The 21,520-nt window shown below is 38.9% G+C and overlaps 1 protein-coding gene across 1 annotated transcript in view; it reads left to right on the plus strand.

Moving 5' to 3' along the window:
• Positions 1-21,520, plus strand: part of SYNE2 (spectrin repeat containing nuclear envelope protein 2) — a 202,439-nt gene that overhangs the window by 153,090 nt on the left and 27,829 nt on the right. The window contains exons 78-89 of the mRNA XM_072427657.1: positions 957-1,161; positions 5,101-5,280; positions 6,884-7,018; positions 7,103-7,257; positions 9,125-9,272; positions 10,290-10,384; positions 11,619-11,853; positions 12,416-12,604; positions 13,874-13,999; positions 16,330-16,485; positions 19,129-19,287; positions 20,151-20,317. Of these exons, the coding sequence (XP_072283758.1) occupies positions 957-1,161; positions 5,101-5,280; positions 6,884-7,018; positions 7,103-7,257; positions 9,125-9,272; positions 10,290-10,384; positions 11,619-11,853; positions 12,416-12,604; positions 13,874-13,999; positions 16,330-16,485; positions 19,129-19,287; positions 20,151-20,317 (1,950 nt within the window). The remainder of the gene's footprint in view (positions 1-956; positions 1,162-5,100; positions 5,281-6,883; positions 7,019-7,102; positions 7,258-9,124; positions 9,273-10,289; positions 10,385-11,618; positions 11,854-12,415; positions 12,605-13,873; positions 14,000-16,329; positions 16,486-19,128; positions 19,288-20,150; positions 20,318-21,520) is intronic.

Consider the following 21,520-nt stretch of genomic DNA (forward strand, 5'->3'; position numbering starts at 1 on the left):
GTCAATGTTGGGAGTAAAGTAACCTGACGGTTGTTATAACTTTTATATTTCTGCATTGAGTTTGTGGGTCTGCATATCAGCTGTGTCATTTTTAGGAGTTCCCACACTCCTTCCTGCTTTTATTATTCCCAAAGTATCATGATTCCTGTAGCATTATGCTCTAAATACACAAAGGTGAATTGAAATAGTTAAGTGTCCTATTTGGAGGAGAACATAGTCAGACATTATTTTACCAAGTAGCCAAAATATCTATGAAGACAGTGATTCTAGGGTCCAGGAAGCATCTTCCAGGGTTCAGCGGGCATCTTCCAAGGTTTTTTTGGCACTTATGAAAAGCAATGCTTAGTCCAGGATACAGACAGTGAGTCCAAAATGCATTATTAAGTGCCCCTATATGTGTATAAATGATGTGCTGAGCTCATAGAAAATGGACACAAACACAAAGAGTGTTGTCTTTATTTGCAGAAGGCCACTAACCTTGAATTTAAAATGATGTTAAAGACAGTGGCCCTGATTTATTAAAGCGCTCCAAGGCTGGAGGGAATACACTTTCACCAGTGAAGCTGGGTGATCCAACAAATCTGGGATGGATCTGGTCCAGGATTCAAAGCATTTGCTAGCAAATAGCAAATGACATTGAAGAAATCCATTCCAGGTTTGCTTGATCACCTAGCTTCACTGGTGAAAGTGTATTCTATCCAGCCTTGGAGCGCTTTAATAAATCAGGCCCAGTGATGGATCATATTTTTTTACTCAGGAAAAGGGATGAGGGGGTTAGAATGAAAAAAAAAAAAGCTGTCATTCCACTTTAATAACCAGTGTTGAGCACTCTTTTTTCTCCTACATGTCACTGGTTGCTTTATAGTTTATAGGGTATAGATGAGGTACTGCAGAGCATTACTAATTTTAGATTTAAAATATTGTTTGCAAATTGTATTTTACTTTTATCTGTGCAGATGGACCTCCGCCAACGAAGAACTTTCCAGTCGTTTACAGTCATCTGGCCTTTTACTGCAACTGTGGGAGGCCTACACTGTCTCCCATCACAATCACACCCTGGACATGGAGCAACTGGAAAGAAAGTGTCAGCAGCTCCTCTATGCTGAAGTCTCAGAAGACAGACAGGCGGACACCCTGCAGCAAAGAATCCAAGATTTACAGGTAAGACAGCTTCATATGGGAAAACTTGTGTTGTGTTTTCATGATAAAATATTACAATAGTTTAGCAAAACTAAGACAAACTTCCAATACATTTAATATAACGTGATGAGAACTTTTGTATAAGGAGGACATGAACCATGGAAACTGTATTCAAAAAAGTCTGAAGAAAACTATTGACCAGTCATGTGTATGGCCTGTGATCTCAATGAAGCTGGCAGCCAAGGAGGCAGACATCTTTTTTGTTCTTTTTAGTGCCCGGGCTTTGCTTCCTTGTGTCTTCCTTGGTATCTTCTGGAGGTACAGTATCCTCAATAAGAGTAGATCTGCAAAAGTTATGACACAGAAACATCTTCTTACTGCAGGTCCTCAGCTAGGTGAACAGTGAGAAACACAGTATTAGCATCACCGCATTTCACTCCAAATCTCCCAAGGCTTGCAGTCATGGGAAGCAATGCCTTAGATGATCTCTCACTACAGGAGTTCCTTGCCTAAGGTTTCTCAGTGTACTGCTCAACCACAATTACCATTTCCAGATGTATCCTATAGATAACAAATTTTCACATTTTAAGTTCAGGTCAACTTAAAAAATGTAAATTCGGAGTGTGTCAAATGATCAATGATTGATTTACAATTTGTTACTTTAAAGATTTTGATGGACATTGTATTGGAACTTTAAATATTTTTTTTCTGCCAAAGCCTGTATCCACATCCCCATGCAAGTATCAAAGACGGATGTTCCAGCCATGCACCTTCATTCTTTGGAGTCAAACTTTCATTTGTATAATTTGTCTTATTTGATATGGTAATGAGCAAGCCTTTGCCCCTTCTTTAGTTCTATTTTGTCCCATCAAATAGACTAATTAAATTAAAGCTAAGTAGTGCCCATGATTTGTCCGAATAAAAGTAAATACCTGTCCATCATCCCATAAAGCTAATGAGCTTTCATATTTATATGCATGTTTTAGTGCTACGCTATGGTTGTACTTGTTTTACTTTTCCTACACCTACACTTTAATTTCACTTTTTTGAGTTCTGAATGTTTTAAGTGACCAGAAAGTAACATGTTGGGGAATACCATCATTTCTTTCATTTGTTATTTCTTGTATGATCCATTTCATTGAGCAGACCTCATTCCAATCCAATTTAGAACATATTGATCATTGCCGTACAGTATTTAAACCCCTCCCAGAAAAAAAAATGTTACAGCACCAAATAAAAAACAGATGGAGTGGAAAATTCCATTCCTAGCCTAGTCTCCCTAGAGGTAATTAGTCCCAGCATTATTCAGAAATATGACAGCCCAGGTGTGTAAAACTAAACTGGTAGATATAAAAGTGTCAAATTTATGCAAAATTTAATCTGCTCATATGTTACCCTCCCTGGTTCGTTACTTATCAACATGCTAAATCAACAACTTATCAACATGTGTACGTAGCCTTAGTGAACATATGTAAAGCAGAACAAAATCAGGTCTCCTGTGCTCTGTGTGGTAGAGTTGTACAAGTTTCATGGACAGATATTCAGAACCATTGGCAGGTTAAAAAGCTCCTTTATATTTTTTTCATCTGTGTAGCAAGCGGTTTGCTGGAGCCCACCTTTAATTATGTGCTTTGGGCCTATAAAGAAAAGTTTTTAGGATCCCAGCTAACTTTGTTTTGCAACATCTAAAAATTGCCTCTTCAATCTACCTTTTTGGATTCATTGGAATTTAAACCGAATAAAACCACTTAAAACAAACAAAGGTGGCAATTTGCAGCAGCAGCAATTACCTAAACAAGTTCAATAAATAAAATATAAATTAAAAAAACAGTAAAATACAGTTTTTGGCTTGTTGTCCCCCCAACCTGATTTTAGTGTATTGGCTGTAGACTAGTCCAGTGTTTGCAGTCTAATCTCAAGGCTTGGCAGCTGGCAGATCCAGACCGGGTCAGCCCAGTCTCAGACAAGCGTTTTCCTGAAAGCCCCAATCATCATTTCTAATCTCTGCCGCGCTGTTTGTAGCCGTCTCTGCTGGACATAGAAATTGAGTCACAGCTGTAATACCCAGATGTCACACAACTTCACATTCCTATAATAGAAATTAATCCGACTTGAAAAGACAGGCTCATGTGCTATGTAAATCACTGTACATGCCTACTATTCATAATCACCATTTTAAATGTCAGCTGCTACGAACATAATATAATGTTCTATATAATTGGATACCATATATCCTTCAACTATATAACTGGTAATATTTTAGCCTAAAAAACATAAGGGAATATTATAGATAAACCTGTTACTTTATCTGAGTTTTAGAAGTCATGAACATATTTTACAATTTATCAAAGTTATCTTAAACTATATCCAAAGCCAGACATGTAATTTATTGGAGTATACTTATCTTTAGCTTTGGTGGCTGCATTTGTATTTTTTACCTGTATTTTTACCAGGCGATCTTGCATTTAGCTCCTTGGGTGACAACATTCACTCACCATACTATATTAGTGGAAAAGCAGCGTTGTCCTACTAGGACAGAAAGTGAAGGACTGCAGAACACTTCCTCTTCTCATCTCTGTAGGATAGAGGGGAGGTGTTATGTAGTCTTTAGAGAGAACTGGGAACAATGTAACGGATTAGAGTGTTTCTTTTATATGTTTTTACACATTGGCATGCAATCAGCAGCAAATCTACCTAACTATTATCATCAAGTTTATTGTCATTCATCATATTTTATATATACATATTATCCTTTTAATACCAGATTTATTACATATCATATCAGATTTAAATCCACCATCTCAGGACACCTTGGCTGTGAAATGACAGTATAATCATCCATGCAACATTTGCTATGATGTTGTAGGTCAGTAGGTCTATCGGCTGCGTTATAGTAACTTGAGTAGGTGAATAATGGAAAAAGTATGATTAGAATTGGGTATTAAGCTGATAGAGAAATCATGAGTATCATGAGTCAGCCACACAACTTCTGGTCACCATTGTAGGAAGAGATAAATCAATTGTTCATATTTATATAAGTCTGAAATAAGAGTGCCAGAAAAAGGTTGCCCATGCCTGAATATCTGACCTCCCTCTGATGTGTGTAGTTGCCCTGCAGCACATAGGACAATGGTTAGCACTCTTGCCTTTGCAGCTCTGGGGTCCCAGGTTCAAACCACACCTCGGGCACTATGCATGGAGTTATTTTGTTCTCCCTGTGTTCCTTTTACTCCAGATTCCATCCTCATCCCAAAAACAAAATAGTAGATTAATTGGCTCCCACCTTCAAAAATAACTGATGGTTAATCACTATGGTAGGCACATTGGATTGCAAGCCAGTGGAGGAAAAGTTAGTAATAGGACATTAAACTTTAACACTATAATATTACATGGTAATAATATTAGTCCTCCAAGCCAGTGACATAGGGCTCTTTTACATCTGCGGTGTGAAACTGGGCTGGTGGCAACACTACTCTGCAGGTAACCAGGTTTGCAGCACAAAGCTTTAAACAATAATGACACAAACATGTAGCTTTTGGAAATGTACCACAATCTGCTGTAGGCACATGGCATAAATGGTTCCCAATCTCTCACAATCACTTGAATGAAAGTGGTTTGGATCATGGTAGAGCCCCCAGCAGAATGGTGCCACTCACTGCAGGTCTGAAATGGCCCTAAGTCTGCCAGATTAAATGTAGGACCAGAAACATTACATATATTATTATTATAATACAGTATATATAGAGTGCCAACATATTACGTAGCACTGTACATTACATAGGGTTTGCAAATGACAGACAGACACAGACAGTGGGGGAGGAGAGGACCCTGCACAGAAGAGCTTACAATCTAAGAGGTGCAGGAAGTATCACACAATAGGAGGGGAATATACATATAAAAATAAGATTATTTCCAGGATGTATATAAAATCTAATATATTGTTGTTTTTATTACTTGTAGGTATTGGAACAAAGCCTTCACACACTCCGAGCTCACAACCTGCAAGTTTCAGAACTGGCAAACAAAGTGATCCAACAAAACGCAGCAGCTGCCGATGTGATCCACTCAGAGAGACAAAACACTTCGCACAGAATCGACCACTTGGAGAGAAGCGTTTCATCAAAGACAGCAGAGCTGAAGGTATTTCAATGTGAATCCTTATTATGTGCCGCTGTAAAATCAGGGTCATAGGACTAGGTAGATCACACTACAACATAATATTAAAGAGGACCTGTGCTGCTATTTTTTTTTTTTTGCAATTGGGTGAGTGTTTTTGATAAAGGTATGCTCCTGCTGCTATGGAGGTATAAAGAATATGGTTCAAGTGTAAAGCAGCAAATAAGTGATTCATCACTCATTTACAATAGTTATAAAGGACATTCACCACCAACATATTTTCTGGTTCACCACACATATGAGTGTTTCATTTTTGTAATACAAAGAGTATCTGTACTTTTGTAAGTAATTCATTTGATGAGCAATGGTACTATAGGCATTTAAATATTTTTCCCTGTTGCAGGTGTTAAAATTGACTATGCACATAATCTTTCAAAGATTATGTAATGTGCCTCTGGAATTGGTTCTAGAATTACAGCTTGGTTGGTTTTCTGATTGTCACACCATTATCTGCAAGCTTGTACAAATGTGTGACTACTGAAACCAAAGATCAGCTTTACATTCAGGCAAATAGCATTCTTTACAATGAGTTCAGCAATGGCAGCTTCCATAATACCTCAATGATATGTTCACTTTTAATGTGCAACAGGTCTGTAACAATTTTATTGGTATTTTTGGAGCGCCCACACATCCAGGATTTATTTTCTGCACTGTGTAAAGCAATAAAAAAGTGACAACGTTTCTATTCTTACCCTACTATGAAAGGGAGGAAAACATTTGGCTTTACATCTACTTTAACTTTCTGATGCCTTTCATTTGGAAAAGTAGCGCATTAAAAAATATGCAGAAAGTGGGAAACGTTTTAACACAGTGTGTTCACCTTAAAATTGTAAAATGAACAGTCACTTGTAAGCAATATTCTGTCAAACAAAAGGAAATTTCATTCCAAACAAGAAAATGGTCTGCATAATTACAGTTCTTTTGAAGAATAGATATAGCAAAGTCACGAAGCAGGTTCTGTTTAAACTGAAAATTTCTGAATTTTTTGAAAAAAAAAAAAGAAAGTACAGTGTATTCGCAGAGAATTCATACTTTGTGTTTTAAGTTTTTATTGCAGTGCTTACCTTAAAGTGGACCTATCACTGTGAGATTGCAGAAGCTGCCATTGCTGACCTGGACATTTAAAATCCAGCTTGTCTGATTGGTGTTCAGATCTTCAGCATTTAATTCCTTCTGATCATTGACCCAGAAAAATTTTGCAGCTTAGGTGTTCGGCTAATGTCACACAGTTATCTGGATGCTTGTTTCAGGTGTAAATGCGATTACTGACACCAAAAGATCAGTTGTACATCCATCCAATTTGCATTCTTTATAATAACTCCATCAATAGCAGCTCACAATTCTAAATAGTTGCTTTACTTTAAAAGTCGATGGCTGCTTTTTAACTTCTGTTTCTGACGTACTTTTAAAATACACCTAAAATGCAGGTCAACAAAACAATTGAGCAGAACACATGGCAGTTCAGAGGCTGCATTTGCCTTGCTGTACACAAATAAAATGTTTTACCAATAGGTAGGTGTAGATATTTGCGTTGCTTACCAGATTTCCTCTCTATATGTCTTTTTAGCTAATCCAGAAGGAGGTTGAGGCCTTCAAGAACGATCTAGAAAATCTTCAGTCAAGCGTCAAGTCAGCAGACGATTTTGTTGGCCATGTTTGCCTTTCACAACAGGAGAAGGACGAACGGTCTGAAATTGTTAAGGTATAGCCCAAAAATCGACTGATAATTGCTCCACGTAGGTCACTCATGCCTCTAAATTAATAACACAATGATCTTTTTTTATAGAAACACCTATTGGAGCTCCGTGAACTGACAGCTGACATTGAGCGCTTGAATGAGGAAACCTTTATTCTTCCTCTGGATGATCGCAGTTTGATGTCCCTACAGAATTTAAACCGGAGCTGGGAGAAAACTGGAGAAATGGCGCTCGAAGATTGCAGGTTTGTATCATGTGATTCGTGTTTTTCAGAGAATGGAAAATTTGTGGAAAAAAAATGTTTTCTCCATTGCTACATCATTTAAATGAATAGGTTGCCTTAGAGCAGTGTTTCTCAACTAGTGTTCCTCCAGAGGTAGCTAAGGGTTCCTTGAGCTATGAGCAATTTATGCTTCTCAGGCCAGTTTAAGTCACACCAATGATCTTTTTGGCTATCTGTAAGGGTGACATTCTTCCCATTAACCACCAAGCAAATATATTATGATATGGGTATTGTAATTATAGCAGGGGTACCCTGAAGACCTAAAAGTTGTTTTAAGAGTCCCCCCATGTTATAAAGATCGAGAAACACTTCCTTAGATCTACACAGCAGGATGCTAAGCTGTAAAATGGTCATTCATCTAATAGGACCCTGTCCACATGGTAACATTACTGTCCACTTTCATTGCAGAGTGATCAACGTTGTCATCTTGTTACAGAAAAGCTAAAAATAATCTACTGGCAGTGTCAAAGAATATTAAAACTATGCTAGGTGGGGAGGATTGGCATAGAAAAATTTTTTTTACTGGTGACAGAATATATCAAACATGTCGCTTTTATATATATTATTATAGTTTGCCCAAACTTTGCATGCTTACCCATTGGATTTACTTGTATCCTGGGATTGCTTTTTGAACCTAAAAGGAACATTTTCCTATGGCATTGACAGTATAAAATGAAGTGAAAATGGATGTTTGTGAAACAGCTTTTGCTATATGAGTCACCATAATTGCCCAAACTACTTCAGTATTTCTCCGATCTGTTATGGTGTATAAATAAATGTAAATGTTTTAATTCCTTCTAAATGTTCTGCACTACAAAAAGCATACATGATTCACAACTAAGTAGAACTGTGATTTTAGGAAGTGTACCAGCTTTGCTATATAACCGGTTTGGCATTGCTTGGTTGGTTAATTACAAACCAGATTTTCATGGGAATTTTCAGTCTTCAGTGATTATGGAATTTTGAATTCTATTCCACACACACCTATACTAAGAGCAGCTATTAATTTGCAGTAGCCAAAGCAAACAACCAGAAATTAACTTTCTTTAACTTACAGCAGGCAGACTAATGACATTTGTTTTTGGTTGGCTGCTATGGGTTGTTACTTGGCCAATGTTGCTAATTATTGCTAAGATTTTTTTAAGTATTGGTGTACTTCTGTTATTAAAAAAAAAATACCTGCACACACTAACTCAGCCCTTCCACTAATTTGTGTAGTGGTTTTTGTTTCTTCTGAACATTGTAGCCCAGACTCCAAGAGAAAATCCAACACAAAATGTGAAGATCGCGCAGTGCTGTACTCTTTAACTTCAGTCGTTGTTACTGGCATGATCTAAGACAGGCTTTACCATCTCTTTTACCCCAAAAAATATTTTGTGAGGTATCTGGGAGCCCCTGATAAAAAACAGTTTGTTGGAGGTAAAAGCCTTTTAAATTGGTGGCCAGTAGAAAGAATGGTCCCTATACAGTGGTGGCTAGAATACATTTATAGACAACAAGAAACATCATAGGATCCATGTATCTGGCTTTACCAAGTGTTATTGGCCCCAGGCATCAAGAGAGGTCAATCAGCCACAGGTTAACCCTAGCAACCTCTGAAGCAACATGGGACCCTGATTAAGAATAGCTGGTCTAAGTTCATCCTGGCTTCTTTGTAATATGAATGTTGATTGACCGTATGGTCAACTGCAAGTGCCATTCACTCAATTGCATTAGTAAAGTAGGGTGAAAATATAGATGTCATGTAAATGCAGTTTGTTTATTTCTCTTTTGTGCTATAATATGGACTTTAAATAGCCAACTGATGGTGACAATATACTTTATCCAGGGAACATCGGGTGAATGAACTGGACAGAAATAGTTTCATTCAGAATTACGAGACCTGGATGCAGTGTGTAGAGAAGATGGAGAACAATCTGACCATGAGCATTGCGGGAACATTTGAAGAACTAAAGAAGCAGCAAGAGATGTATGAGGTATGTGCTGCTAACCATGTACTATCTACAGGGGTCAAGTGGGGTGAGCACAGGAGGGAACGTCATGCTCTTACTTTTTTTTTTTTCGGAGTGGGCACACGTTTTTTTTTACAAAGAAGTTTTTGGTGAATCACAGCTCCGGCCAGTCCGGCACACTGGACAGAGCCCCAGAACATGTCCTAGGTACTGATCACAGGCTCCAGGGGGTAGGATGGTTTTCTCTCTGAATACAACCCGCCTACTCCCCCATCGCAAGCTCAGACCATATGGGAGGAGTGGCAGGGTCTGGTATCATGACGTCACCATGGGGGAGGTGTCTTTCCCTTTGAGTGACACAGGCTGAGGTGTAGTGGGGCGTACTGTGCCCCCTTTCCTTTTTTTGTGACTACACCCCTTACTATCTAGATCCTGAAAAGCAAAGGTGTAGTAAACTAGTGGCAGATCTATGCCATAAAAGACCATTGAGATGTTTTAGGGATATAGCCCCTCCCCAGCTTATCCCCGTATACCCCCTTAGCCAACAGTTCTTTTTTAATTGAAGGTGGTGCCTAGTTTTGGATTTAATTAGATCTACATAAGATCTACATATGTCAGTTTTAGGCAGCACCAGTACAGAGCCCTTCTACAAAGGTAAAAAGGGTATTTGTGATTGCAGGGGAAAGCTTGTCCAACCCTAAATGAACTAAAAAGGTAGGCAAGGTAGGGTAGGGATTGCCTTTTACATGGTCACTTTTAGGACAAATATATAACCTACTATTGCTGACTGTATTCTAGTTGGTTGTCTTAGAACTTTCTTCTCAATAAATCAAGTTCTGAACTGAATGATTAATTCAGGTCAATGGCTAAGACTGCTGAAACTGCAAGATTTGTATTTTAGATCAACATTGACAATCTACATATAAATCTCAGCCCTGTTGAGAAAAGAGTGTGTACTGTACATGCTGAGTTTTATTAAGTAGAATCATTTTTTTGGGTGTTACTGTTTGCTGGATCATCTGTGTGCGTTTTTTTTTTTAGAAAATGCAAGCTGAAATAGCTATAAATGAACACATATTGCCTTCCTTTGTGAACAAAGCTTTAAGTGTCTTGGAGTCGGAAGAAGAAGAACACAGGTCAGTGGATTTATTTGTTGAAGGACAATGTGTAAAATCAATCCATAGTCTTCCAGTACTTTTTAGAAGAGTAACACTGTTACAAAAGTGCCCTTAGCTTACCTTACCAGCTGGTTCCTAGCAGTGTTCTGATGCTGGTCTTACGATTGACTGCTTGGTAGTATTACAGCATCATGACAGTCATGGCTGGAGATATAAATTGTTCACTTGTAGCTGAATGCAGGCTTTACATATACATTTCTTATCTATTCTTTTGTTTTCTATTGGAAGATAGGAGCCATGCAGTACTTCAATAAAACAGAAATACCCATCTGTTTGACTTTCTGGAAAAAGCAAGTCCAAGCAACAAGACAAGTTGGGAAGCAGGGCAGCCTTTTGTGATGTTAATTATACCTGTATGAAAAGCTGAAGCCAGGAACGGTTACCAATAGCATCAGTCTGAGAGATTTTTCCATCATTTTGGAAAATTTCAGTATGGCTTTATAAGCAAACCTGAAATAGTGAAGAGAAGTCATTAAAAATGTATACTCTAAACTCAAGCATTTAAATCAAGGACAAGTAGTTCCTAAATTTTTTATTGGATCTGTAAAAAAAAATGATCTCAGACTGTAAAAGATCTGCCGTTAATGTTCATACCTTCCTTTGGGTTATTGTGAACATGTACTCTGCATTCTGGCTTCATATTAGGCCCATGAAAACTCCATTATCTCTGATGTCCAGAAAAGTCTTGTGATAAAATGGAGACCCCACTTTATTTATGTGGGACGAAACTACTCACCCATTACCCATAAGCCCAATTCTCACATCACCCTACAAATATGAGTGTTCTACTGGCTAGTACTTTGCTTGGGGACATTCAGCAGAGAGGCTTTGGCTATCCATATAGTATACAATATTTACAATTGAATAGATGATCGAGCCTTTTAATACTACAGGGTGCACAATCATCTGGAGAAATAAAAGGTGAATTCTCTCCTGGCTTCAGAGAACCATAGAGGGGTTCACTGCACTGTGGCATAGGGGGCAAGACTGAATTTCAACTTGGAGCTAAAGCCAAGATGTGCATATACAGTTTTTACCCATTCTAATGTTTCCAATTAAAATATAGGAGTCATGCAGTGTTTACATGGCACCATTTTGATCCATGTACCAGTTGATAACCACCATATTTCCATTATAACACTCAGATCTCCAAAGTTATTAAAAGTAATATGACTGCATTTATTTGCGACAGAAATGAAGTCCTCCTAAAGCTGACTTCCTTGAAGGAGAAATGGCAGAGTGTGATAAGCTTGGTGCAGCAGAGGAACCGAGAGATCACCGTCCTTCTAAAGCAGTGGTGGCAGTTTAAAGTCTCCAAGCAAAGACTTGAGAAGTCTCTAAGTGGGGTGCAGGCTGCTCTGTCCAGTGTCAACCCACAGAAATGTCACAGCCTAATCAATGCTGAAAAACTCCTTGATGATTTTAAGGTGAGTGTGTTCTGAGATGCTAAGATGATAACTTTTATAAAGGCTATTTATCAACTGCAGTTCTAATTCAACTTTTTTGGCAATTTTCCACCTATAAAAAAAAAGGTTGTTAAAGCAATTTTATATCCTTTTTAAGGATTATTTAGATATATAGTTCCTAAAAAAAAGTATTCACACCCTGGGAAGATTTGATGTTTTATTGAACCAAAAACAATTTTATGTTAAATTTAAAGCATACCTTGGCAAAATGTGTTAAATTGTGCTCTGTGCATTACTACTGACTTAAGGACTCTGACGCTGGTGGGAACAATGGAATTGAATGGCAATGGAACTCCTCACAAAGAGACTCTTTAGGGTAGCCCTCCACATCATTATATCCCTATCTTCTTTTATCTGGTAAACAAGGTAGTCAGGTCTTTAACTCAAGATATGTTCTCACAGAAGAAACACTCAACTTTTAGGTTGAACACTCTGTCTTTATTGACTTGCCTTACCAGTCATATTCTTCCACTTGATCTGTCTTCTGCTTTCTCTGAATTTCATTTTGTTTTCTACTGAACAGGAGAAGGAGCGACACCTTCAGAGGCTTCAGCCCATTTTTAACACGACAGTAGAATATGGTAAAGATTTACTATCTGTAGCCGAGTCCAAGGAAGCTCTACAATGTGATCTGACTCAGCTTCAAGACTCGTGGCAAAACACAATGCTGCAGTTACAAGCTGTTCTCACCCACTTGACTGACACGGCTCTGGTAAGTGGCAATTCTGATCTTATTAACGAACATTAGATGGGCATGTCAAGATATCCTTTTATTTAGAACACACATTTCATTATCTTATTTTTGTACCACATTACTGTTTTGAAATTGGATTTGTAAGGTAGACTTTTATTAGTTAAATTGGGTTAAGTGTTTATATAATTGAGGGATAATGTTAGGGTGAAGATTAGGTTTGGTTTTTTGGGTTTTTTTGTTTTTGAATAGCTGCAGTAGACTTTACTGGCAGCACAGGTATGCTTTAAAGGATATATGTGTGTTTATACACCCTGCCCTAACCCATGCTCCTTCTCACACTGCCCTAACCTGCCCTTCTTTACTGCCTTAATCCACTCTCCTTCTCTGGCCCTATAACACCCTTCTCTTTCTACCCTTGCCCTAACGCACCCTTCTCTTTCTACCCTTGCGCTAACGCACCCTCCTTCTTCTACCCTTGCCCTAACGCACCCTCCTTCTTCTCCCCTTGCCCTAATCCACCCTCCTTCTTCTCCCCTTGCCCTAACCCACCCTCGTCCTTTTCCTTTTGCCCTAACCCACCCTCGTCCTTTTCCTTTTGCCCTAACCCACCCTCTTCTTTCTCCCTTTGCCGTAACCCACCCTTCTCATTTTCCTCTTGCCCTAACTCAACCCCTCCTTCTCCCCTTGCCTAATATACCCTCCTCCTTTTCTCTCTACTTACCCTAACTCACCCTCTTTCTTCTCCATTTACCCTAACCTACCCTTCTCCTTCTTCCCTTGCCCTAACCCACCCCTCCGTTTCCTCCTGCCCTAACCCTCATTTGTCCTTTGCCTCTTGCCCTGACCAACCCTCCTTTTTAAACTGTGCCCCAATCCTCCCTTCTTGTTCTTCACTTGCCCTAACCCACACTGGTCCTTTTCCTCTTACCCTAACCCTCCCTCTTCCCTCTCCCCCTGTCCTAATCCCCTCCCTCTTAATTCTCCACCTGCCCAAACCCACCCTTCTCCTCCACAAATGGCTTCTTACCAAGATTCTAGGGGTTTCACTCCCAACTTTTAAATCCATGGGTCAGTGCCTGCTGTCATTTTAAAAGCAGTGGTTTTCATAATTTAACAATTTGTTTTTTTATTTATAGCTAAGCTTCCTTTCAGTAATCTAGAATTTAAAGTCATTTTACTTTGTTTTCAGTCATCTATATATGGTATTTCTGTAATTGTCTTTGTTTTTGTTAGAAACTTCCTATCTTTCCGGTATGATCTAACATAACCTCCCATTGTTCTCTTTAGAAGAGAGAGACTTTTAACCAGAATGTGGAAGAAAAAAGGAAATCTCTTCATAGTCTGAAAGCGAGAGTAGATGCACCACTGCCGACACTCCACGAGGATCTGCAAAGATATAGACTAACAGTTAAGGTATGTCACCAATGTCCCTTGAATGCAGTGGGGGTTGCACAAAGGAAAAGGGATTAACAAAAGCAGTTTATATCCTAAAAAAAACATAAATATTATAGCTACTTGTATGAAAACCCCAGAACCTGAATCTTTAAAACAATTTTTATGCACTTACAGTTTTGCAATTTTGTTGCATATTGATTGAAACACATTGAAATGCAGTACAAAAATGTAAACAGCCCCTATAATATGGCTCTTATTTACACACGCATGTTAACGCAATATTACACTACTACGAATAGGTTGCATTCACACCATTCTCCTTAGTTGTAGTATTTTGAATGGCATTTCAGTGCACTAAAGTTGCACAGCTCACAAGCATTGCAACATTCGATAATGCACGTACCGTGTGGTGCCAAGAATGGTGCATATCTGTTTCTATTATTTTGGATGTTTAAATGCTTTGCTAGCCCATTCATTCGAATGGGCTACCCTAATGCAACACAAATTTACTCATGTTTAATAATGCAACGTATTAGAAAAGTGTACCCAGCCTAAATTATTATGTGTGGATGTAACATTTTTATTTAAAAGCTTTAATGCAAAGAATGTTTGGTCTTACCCTAGATAATAGTGACTACACCATGCAATGTGATACATTCAAGCACGGATTACAGCAATCACATTAAGTGAGATGCTGTGCAGCTGATCCCAGGTTTAGGAACAGTGATAAATATTTTCCAGCATGTTTCAATGTATTTGGATTTTGATCCTTTTGCTTGCTAAAAACAAAAACAAAAAATCAAATCTATTCACAGTGTACAAAAGTACAGGAAAGGGTGCATGAGTCTGCTGGAATAGCTGTGATCATGCCAAGGCCAGGCAGATCTAATAACCACCTGAAACTTCCAACACTTGTTGATATGAAACCGATATTCTCATTGTCCCCACCAACACAGCAGAACACAGAAATGGAGCTGCCACTCGCTGGGTCTGGGTGTTGTCATATGAGTAGTGGGCAACTTGCTTAGCAGTACAAAATTTTATAATAATCAGAAAAGGTAATATTTGCATAGGGGCTGCAGGAAACATAAAGAACAACTGTGTCTGCAATCAAGAAGCTCCTTGCAACATTGCAAATGCCCCTAAGGAGTAAATGGGGCAGTTCACTACCGTAAGCTGACGGTAACCTAGGTTTTCGGTGCGGTGCACTTTTTACCACTGTCAGGCCCCTACTAGCAAATTCTGGTTACCTGGGGGCAGTGACAGGCTGCCACTACTACACTTCTTCAAGCATTTGCACCATTTCTTCTTCTGTTTTTTTTTTTTAAATGCTTGCAACGCTTGTATAAGCAATAGCAAATGGTTCCAATTCAACTCTGTGGAAGCAGCTGGGATGGGAAAGTGCCCCTGGATGCTGCATGGAGTGTCTGCAAAGGACAAAAACTGGATCCGTTTGGGCCAATGTTAACTGTTTTTTGTAAGTTCCTCTTTGAACAACTGGTCATCAGGCAGGTTTTATTGCAGAAAGGGAAAGGAGATGTCCCTGCAATAACTGGTCCTACCAGCCTGATCACCTCCCCGCTGTCATATTTCACCGAGCAGTTTTATGCCAGGGAGTTGCATTATCCTAGCCAATCAAGATGCCGTAACATTGCTTTCAGGAAGAAAAGAAGCACAAAGATGGTGGGGTCCTGCAACAGAACAAGGACAGGTGAGTATTGCAGGTTTATTGCAAATACCGCTATGTGAACATGTCCTAAATATATGGATCGTGCTCCTGACTAGGCCATGCAGATTGCTGGTATGCAATTCCCAATCTGCTATAAACAAAAAATGTGTACATCTGTTCTACAAGTTATTGAACTTTTAAAGGTATTGCTGCTGTCATTTTGTAAAGTTCCTAGTTTTTAAAACGTTGCACTTTACGTTCTCTCTATTTAAGTAAACATTTGTAGTTTATTCTAATTTGCAAACAAACAAAACAGGAACTAAACCAAATATTTAAAATGTAAATTTTTTTTTGGTGGGGGGGGGGGGGATCCTTGGGATGGCATTGTTGTGACTTTTCAGTATCTGCTGCTATTGTTATGTAGCTAAAAGTTCCTTATTAGCACCTTCCATACTGGGGCGGACACAGCAGCCTGTTGCAGTTGGCCTTGGTTTGCTGATCAAATGGCAAGTACAGGCAACCGGGAAAGCAAGCGCATTGTCCCACAGTGATTGTGCTTGTATAAACACCCAGCCCCCTTCCTATTCTCCCCTCCCCCCGCTGACCAATCACAAGATTAAACAGGTTTGCAAATAGCAGGAGCTGAGCTGTGTGGATTGTCTCTTGTGTTTCAATGCAGGAGCTGGAGGAAGCCCTGGATGAGTGGGGAGACAGTTTGAAAGAGCTGGATAACATGAAGGCAGAATTATCACAGTATATCATAGCGGAGGATGGCGTGGTTCTCAAAAAGCAAGTGGAGGCATTGCAAAGTCAGTGGGAAGAGCTGTGTCTTAGGGTAAGTGCAAAACTTTGTATCCGGGCCTGTGTGTGGCTGCTACATGTAAAACTATTGGAGCTGATCTGAGAAAACTGCAGGAGATGTTGAGCTGTTCCTCGTAGCAACCCAATGTCCTCCATCATCTAAAAGATCGAGCCTCGTTGATCGCTATGAATAGCTGAGCGGTTGCGTACAACTTTTTTGTTAATTGCAATGGCAAGACTTTTTGTTTTTTGTGCTTGATTATGTTTTTGTTTTGCTACATTATTTTACTATGCTATTTGCTGATCTTGTTAATGGTCCCACGTGTGTTTAACTTTTTGTGTTTCTGAAGCAATTCTTGCTAACATTTATATACCTAGGAATATTTTGTAGCCATTGCAGTCTTGCATTTCAAATCCAATCAAATCTTTGATACATAAGACATCTGCAGCCACATCCTATTGGTTGTAAAGGGTTTGTAGTGCAATCAGCTTTTGGGAGTTTGTGAATGGACATCATGTGGTACCCATTCAGAAAAGTAGGATGTGTCAAAGTATTCCCATTGTGCAGGCTCCTCATTATTTTGGTTGTAGCGTCCTAGCACATGCACGCTTTTGGGGGTCACTGTATTGTTATTAAAGCATCTTGCTTACTTGGGACGATCCATGGCGAACCCAGTACCACATACTACTCTACACTTCTGTGAGTTGTGATAATAAACCTTAATACACAATACAATTGATGTATTGTTCTGCAGTGCTGTTATTTTAGAGTGGCACCCCAACACCTGGGCAAGGGCTGGCAATGTATCTGCAATTGTGCCCATTTTTCACTTGTAACTGCACTGCCAGCCCATTCAAAATGAATGGATCAACCTAATGTTGTGCAGCTTGAAGCTTGAAACTGCATACGTTCCAATGTTACACAACATGCAAGTGTGGAGATCCACGTTTTTGATATATGTTCAATAAAGCATTGCTAAGTGCATTCAGTATATTATGTGGTACAGGCCATCAAAGACATCCAATAGAATGATATCCCAAGTAGAAAGTTAGGAAGCACAAAGTTTTAAGGTAAATAAGTTCCAAGTAGTGTTATGTTATGTCAACAAGTGTGCAGACACGCATGCATGCTTTAAAACCTTATACAGTGCAGTTTGCTGAACATAATGTGGAGCAAATCATTTGGGTTGATTTATGAAAGCCGGAGAAAAGAAATATGTCAGTTGTGCAGTTGTGTCAGTTACAAGTTGTGTTCAGAATTTTGTTTTTTCTTTTTTTTTTTTTCCCCCTTGCTCTATTTTTATTTATCGCTTGCACAGTGATTAACCTCCTTAGCAGCGATCTATGAATAAATTAAGGCAAGCTGGTTAAATGGATTAACCTGGGCACATGTAGAGAACTCTTGTCAGTCCTAATGTAATAGGGAGCAGATCCTGGATGGAGTGTCATAGTGCAGGTATTCACGGCACGTAAACTCCTCTTCTTTTTAAACGATTTGGTCCACATTGAATAGCTTAGATGTATAAGAAGTAGGTGTAATAAACCACAGAACAACTGTTTGTCCTGTATATGAATGCATTTCCCATCCTGTAATTTTGTTTTTTCAAATAGAGTGGGGAAGGCTTAGAGTTCCAGTTAGGTTTTAAATGCTGTTTGTGCAGTTTATTACAGCTGTGTAATATATTATGTGATCACAAAATAAATGCATAATAATATTAAATTAGCTGGAAATCATGTTAGCAGAGGTACTGCAAGAATAGCTCAACAGAGTTTCTTATTATACACATCTAGGAATTATTGCTTTGGGCCTGATGTGGGAAGTGTACTTTTAGCAGCAGTGAATGGATAGCACAGAAAAGTCCATTAGCAGGCAGCGAGAAAGAGAAATTCAGTTGTGTTTAAAAGCAAGATGCCATCTAAAAATAGAAATGTTGAAATTGGTAAATACAGGTAATGTTGTACTTGTCAGAAGCCAAAAAAGCACGGAAAAAATGTGTTTAATAGCAAAAAAATGTGACTACTTCAGTAAAAGCACATTCTTTAGAACAGCCACCTTACACATCTCAGCCCTCTTCTCTTCTAGGAGAGTTCCTTTACTTTATGTATGGGCCCAGCTCCTTTGTCCCACCCTTAGCTTTATACAAATGTATATATAGCATACTGGGGATGAGCAAGGAGAAATTAAAGTTTTGACAGCTGGGCTACTAAGCTCACATCCAAGATGGCAGCACCCAGTGACAGTTTCAATGTAGCTTCCCATTGCACAATGGATACAGTGATGGTGGCACCCAATGGTAGTCTCAGCAGCTTCCTTTTGCATCCAATAGAAGTCCCAACAGCTTCCTATTGCACCACGGGCACAGCAATGGTGGCACCCAATGGCAGTCTTGGTAGCTTCCTATTGCACCATTGGCACAAGGATGGCAGCACCTAATGGCTGTGTCAGTAGCTTTCAATTGCACCATGTGAACAGTGATGGTGGCATTTGTTATGCCATGTTTATAGAAAGGATTGGCCAAGCATATGGTTTAAAACAGAGCTGTTCTTGGCAGCCAGATAAATACCAATTTTTATTGATGTGAACATATTGGGAACAAATTATCCTAAAATTCTTTGTAAACTGAATGTTTTTTTTTTAAGAAAACCACAAAATGACCTTTTTTCCTGCCCTATATAGGTGTCTGTGAGAAAACAGGAGATAGAGGATCGTCTCAATGCCTGGAATGTGTTTAACGAGAAGAACAAGGAGCTGTGTGATTGGCTGACACAAATGGAGAGTAAAGTCCTACAGACGGCTGATGTGAACATCGAGGAAATGATTGAGAAGCTGCAGAAGGTAAATGGTTTGAATGTAACTGATCACAGCTTACTTGTTAGTCAGTATAAGTCGTTATTTGTATCCACATCTCTATGTCCTGTAATGTCAGCTGTGTGTGTTCGCACTCCCTGAGGATATGCCTTCATACATACAGAAATTTGTATTTCCTGGAAACAGGAAACGACATCTGACAGTTGAGATATAACATGTGGAATTCATACGAAGGAGTCATTCGAGGGGCGATTCACAAACGTGTTGACAATTGTTTCCAGGACAAAACATTTCCTGAAGTTGTATAAATGATTATGCTTGATTCCATTATTATTTGAAGCATGAATTAAATAGTCCTACATCTAATTTATGAAGCCCCAGCTCCCCAGGAGCGTAGTAAGACTGGAAGGAATGAGAGATTGGAGATTATAATAAATGCCTGTAACAAATCTACACTGCCTGGCCAGAAAAAGTCACACACACTAATATTTTATGGAAAGCTTTATATTTGATTACGGCACACTTTTACTATGGTATTGTTTTATTAAACTTATGCAATGTCGCAGCATATGTTTCCATTTCATCAAGGTCTTGTCTTGATGACACACCATTGCATAATGTTTTCTCCAACATTTCCCAAAGATTCTCACAGGGGATAAAGTCTGAACTGTGGTGGCTAGTCCTTGTGTGAAAATAATTTCTTCTGCTCCCTGATACTTTAGTATAGACTTTTTTGGAAGATCCCCAGGTCTTTATAACACTGCTTAAATATGATTAATAATGGCAAACTTGGCATCAGAAAAAAAGCATTATTAAATTGCATGCATGCAGGCAGTAAGTTTTCTTGGTACTGTAGTCTTCACAGCAACTTTTATTATTTCTGGTATTAGGACTGCATGGAAGAAATTAATCTCTTCAGTGAAAATAAACTACACCTGAAACAAATTGGAGACCAGCTGATCCTAGCCAGCAACAAGGCTCGATCGACAGACATTGAAAACAAGCTAAACAAAGTGAATGACCGATGGAAACACCTGTTTGATGTGATCGGCTCCCGGTAAGAGATTTCCCTCCCCTAAAATGTTTGTATGATAACTGTAGTGCTTCTACCAAAATGAAATTGTGCACTGCCCATTAAGGCCAAAGCCAGTACAGTCCATTAGGTACATAGCTTGGCAATGGAAATAGTAAGAGGCTCAGTCTTGCAATGCACAGCATGAACACAGCATCCAAGGATCCACACAGGAGTGCTGGGCAGGCCTTATCTATGGTATACCGCAAAATACTTTATTATGGAGCACATTATGGCACACTTATTCTACATATCCCTAATGCTTTTACATGCAGGCTATGTCTCCAGTTACCACCATCTGTACTGTTGCTACTTCCGGGTTGCTAAGAATTCTCGTCTTCCAATGGGCAGCCATCTAAAATGTAACACCGGCACAAGCAATTGCTTCCAATAGATGCCAGGAATGAGCAGGGAATGTATACGAAAATGTAAAATATGTTATCAGAGTTTTGCATTCTCATCAGCTGAAAATCTCCACCTTCTAGCTCTTCTTTACCCTTGGATGTGTAGAAATCGAGTCTTCTGGTTGTTTGGTCTTTTTTTGGTTAACATTCTTGTTCTGAATGTCTCATATAAGGAACAAGCCTACAATTTTTGTTTTTCTGGTTCTGATTCATTAATGCTGAATTCCTAAATTCGACAAATTTTAGTTGGTTGGCCAATTTTAGGCTAATGGTGCGGGGTACACCATAAATGCTGTTTGTTTTTTTTTGCTTAAATGGTGGGTCATATACTGCTTAATATGTTGATGTGTTGCTAATTCTGTGCATGTTAGTTGCCATCTAATTGGTTGTCCCAATAAATCCTTTTGAAAGATTCAATTTCAGTGTAAATAAGATTGTAAAGGTATGAACCTTAATAATGGGAACCTCATCTGCTCACGTGTGGTCATTTGGTATTTTGGTGATGGTGAATACAGGTTCACAATCAGAAGGCAGAATGCTTCTCGTGCATTTTCTGTGTTTTTTATGAGCAAAAATTGCAGTAGACTTTCCTGTATGTACTAGGCCTAATGTTTCATAATTTGATTGGAGCTAAGTGCATTGAAATACACATTTGCTTAGGCAAATTGACAAATTTTAATATGATCTGTAAATCAAGACACACATGACGCTACACATGTAAAGCTCTGGATCCCCCCTCCCCTCTGGAACTTATGCATGGTATACAAAATGCATTTTTTTATTT

The sequence above is a fragment of the Pyxicephalus adspersus genome, chromosome 12 (assembly GCF_032062135.1).
Source record: "Pyxicephalus adspersus chromosome 12, UCB_Pads_2.0, whole genome shotgun sequence".
Classification (NCBI taxonomy): Eukaryota; Metazoa; Chordata; class Amphibia; order Anura; family Pyxicephalidae; genus Pyxicephalus; species Pyxicephalus adspersus.